General features: G+C 50.2%; 1 protein-coding gene across 1 annotated transcript; it reads right to left on the bottom strand.

The window, feature by feature from the left end:
• Nucleotides 1–225: 225 nt before the first annotated feature.
• LOC121849602 (torsin-4A-A-like) lies at nt 226–3,223 on the bottom strand. The gene has a single exon (XM_042337832.1). It carries the CDS (start codon nt 3,099–3,101, stop codon nt 1,857–1,859), a length of 1,245 nt encoding a protein of 414 aa, XP_042193766.1. The 5' UTR covers nt 3,102–3,223; the 3' UTR covers nt 226–1,856.
• Nucleotides 3,224–3,635: the final 412 nt, after the last annotated feature.

The raw sequence follows: 3,635 nt of genomic DNA, 5'->3' as shown, positions 1-3,635 counted from the left end.
GCAGCCTGTATCCATCTCTGTACCATCACCCCCATCCTCACTCGGCTCTGCCACCATCGATATTTGGAGATAATAATAATCACGTCATTGAGGCGTCTCAAAGCTCTTCGCAGAATATACCGTACAGTGGATTGACTGTAATATCTTGTGGGTGAAAGACGGCAGCCAATTGCGCACAGCGGTGTCCCACAAACAGTCGTGGATAGAGTTGACCAAATAATTTTTTTTTAAAAAAAGGGATTACTAACAGTGTTCTAACTATGCTACAGGATTCCTGTAGAGCAACGAGGGGCTTGGAACATTGGAAGGGAGTTTCTGACGTGAAATGTGTGAAGGGCGCATAAAATCAATATTGAATCTGCATTCCTTGTAACTACTCTATGAGCTGTGAACCTCACATTTTAGTAATTTAGTTTCATTAAAATAGCTGCAGTGTCAGAGTGTGCGGTCAGTAATACCGCTCACTCTTTCGCTATCGTACATATGCTTGTTCTGACTGGTTACATTCCTGGAAGCCAGATGCCTAATCACCAGAAGTGGTGATGACTGGGTGGAACTCACAGAGATGACCAAATCCACTGCAGCACTTTCAGAGACAAACAGAGTAAATAAAAGGACAATTCTTAAACTCGGACCTAGTTCGGAGGTCGTGTTTTGTTTGCTGCACGGACGCCAGCTTCTGAATTTAGGCAGGATTTGAGGAACTTACAAAATTCGGCGCAGTTTTAAATGCCACGATGCGATATTTCGTAACCTTAAATTCCGTGATCCTAAATTCGGCATTGCCTTAGATTTCATGATTCCGGATTTTGCGACCATCTTAAATCTCGTGATTTGTAAACTCCGTGACCCTGAAGCGCGATGCCTTATCAACAGCAGGAAGGTATGACGCACGGACCTAACAAACCGAGTCGAGTCAGTCTGAGTTTGAAGGCTGATCTATGGAGAATGGGCTTCTGAATTAAGAAATTTCCAAAATTCAGCAGCATGTTACGGTTTAAGACGACAAGAATGTTTAAGGCCTTTTTGACACTGAATCCCAACATCGCAGGTCAGTAATTAATGGATGCTCTTACTGGGAGTATTGAGGCTTGGGCTAGGAATCCCGGTCTGCGCAGAGCTTTTCATTCTCCCTTTTCTTCCAAGCAATGACCAGATTGAGGCAGGAAATTAGTCTGTAAACCCATTGTTGCCCTATGATTGTCTTCAGTTTGGTCTCAACCCGGACCCTCAATTTTTTTCCCCCAAAAGGAATTTAGCTGCATATCAACAGTGACCAAATGGAATGATTTTGCAGACTCCTTCAGTTTTAAGATGAGACGTTCTTTGTAGGCTAAGACTAGGTGCAATTTTTTTGAGGGGCGAGGAGAGGAGCGGGGAGAGTGGGGGACTGGTGCCTCTGAAATGGACAAGGAATCTCGCCAGCAAAATACAAGCGCAATAAAATATGCATCACATCTTCATCTTCCCTTGGACACACACACACACACGTAAACACGCTACAGACACCGAAAAATTCTACTCCTAGATGGTTTTGAGTGAACGGATCCGGTTTAAGGCGGCGTCCCTTCGAACAGGTCTGGTTAAACCAACTCCTTGGGATGGTGCACTTCTGCGATCTTTCAAAAAAAACACTTGTCCGAAAAGTCTCTTCAACGCCAAGACAGCTCATCCAAACAAGAAGGTCTGACTGGGCCGGGTGACCCCTGCCTCAAATGACCTGCCTGGATCCTGGAGCCTGAAGTGTTGGGTTAGCGAGTTACATTAATAGGTAGGCACTGCTGGTGACCCAACCCCAACCCCAATCCAGCCTCCGCGTCATCTTGTTGACTCCAGGAAATCGTCCACAAGAGCCATCAGTGCAACAGGTTGACCATAGAAACCACCTGCTTGCAGCCGTGCACAGAGTACTGCCTGCCCGCCACAGAGTAATAGTTCAGCTCCCTGGCCAACTCCTCCAGGTATCCAGTGTCGGGGTAGAAGCCCTCTCTCATCATCTCCTCCAAGAAGCAGTTGACGATGTGGCTCTTCTCGAGCAGGGTGAAGGGCACGATGTCTGCATGCTTCCAGAGAGGGTGGTGTTCGGTCAGCGCCCACCTCATGAGGAGCAGCAGCTCCTGGGCTGTGTTGGCGTGATACAGCGCGTCGCTGGAGGCGTTCTGCAGCACGAACTTGGTGACCTCCGCCTGGCCCACACTGCTGATCAACACATAGACGGCGTTGAGGAACTCGTTGGTTTGGTTGGTCCGGAAATAGGTCCCCAGGAAGTCCAGCAGGGCTGGCCGCATGTGCTCCATCTCGTCGAAGATGAACACCGGGATCTTCTCCTCCTCCTCCGCCCTGTTGACCAAGTTGGACACACTCTTGGCTAGTTCCTGCTCGCAGCTCCTGGTCTCCACCTCTTCCGGGCACTGGTGCAGCACGAAATACTGGAGCACGTGTTTCTCATTCATGACCGAGCGGAAGTGTTTGGCCAGCAAGCGCCCAACGTGGCTCTTCCCAACACCACTCGGGCCGTTGAGGGACAGGACTAGGGGCTTGTTGTGGTTGTGAGTGGCCAGATAGTCCTCCAGCAAGTCCATGAGATGTTCGATGGCTGCAGTCTGTCCAAAGACCTCCCTCCTGAGTGTCTTCTCCAGTCCCTCGAGGTCGTACTTCAGCACATTGTCATCCAGGTTCTCAATGGCGTTGTAGATCTGGAAGCACACAATGATACTCAGCAGGAAGAGGCAGTTCTTGGCTTTGCTCTGCTTCTCCTCGGGCAGGTACCTCTTCGATCCGTTGGGATACAGCACTTTACATTTCCCCCTCTTCAGCCTGCGCTTCCTGAGCGTTCCCTTGGGCGCCCCGTCAAAGGTGAAGACGTCCAAGGGCTCTCTGGAGTGGAACCGGGAGAGACCCAGAGACTGAGGAGCCGTGTGCTCGCTCTTCTCCAGCAAGAGCCGCTTCTGTTTCAGGACGTTGTATTTGCGACGGATGCGGAACGCTGCTCTGAGCGGCGAGGTCACCAGTGAAATCCTCTGCCTGACATTGGCAGGGTCTGGGCACGAGACAGCACGTTCCATTGGTTGCTTGGCTAGTTCCAGGTCTGGCGACAGCATCCGACCCTCAGGACTGAATGGCCGCTGTCCCTATTAAAAGAAAGAAAGCAGACGTTCATCAAGAGATCACTGATCAGCTCCCTCTGCGAGCTCAGGCCTGTTCACGTCTCTCTCCTCTCTGCCCCACCACCCTCGCTGGTCGGTGAACTTCCCTCCCTCCTTCCCTCCCCCTCTGCTGCGCATTAATCCTTCTCTGGTTTAAGTGCCATCGTGGCTCACTTACATCTCTGAGTTAGAAGGTTGTGAGTTCAAATCTCACCACCTCAGGACTTTGAACTCACAGAGTCAAAGCTGACACCCCAGTGCAGTGCTGAGCGGAGAGTTGCATTGAAGGAGGTGCCGTCCTTCAGATGAGACGTTAAACCGAGGTCCCGTCTGCCTGTTCAGGAGGACGTTAAAGGTCCCAAGTCACTATTCGAAAAGAGAAGAAAGTTTCTCCCAGTGTCCTGGCCAACAATTCCCCCAAATAAAAATGCTCATTCATTCCATGGCTGTTTGTAGGACATTGCTGTGCATAAATGGGCGACAACATTC

Source organism: Callorhinchus milii, unplaced genomic scaffold, assembly GCF_018977255.1.
Source record: "Callorhinchus milii isolate IMCB2004 unplaced genomic scaffold, IMCB_Cmil_1.0 Scaffold8, whole genome shotgun sequence".
Classification (NCBI taxonomy): Eukaryota; Metazoa; Chordata; class Chondrichthyes; order Chimaeriformes; family Callorhinchidae; genus Callorhinchus; species Callorhinchus milii.
The sequence above is the reverse complement of the archived record's forward strand: the minus strand, read 5'-3'. Positions and strand labels throughout refer to the sequence as shown.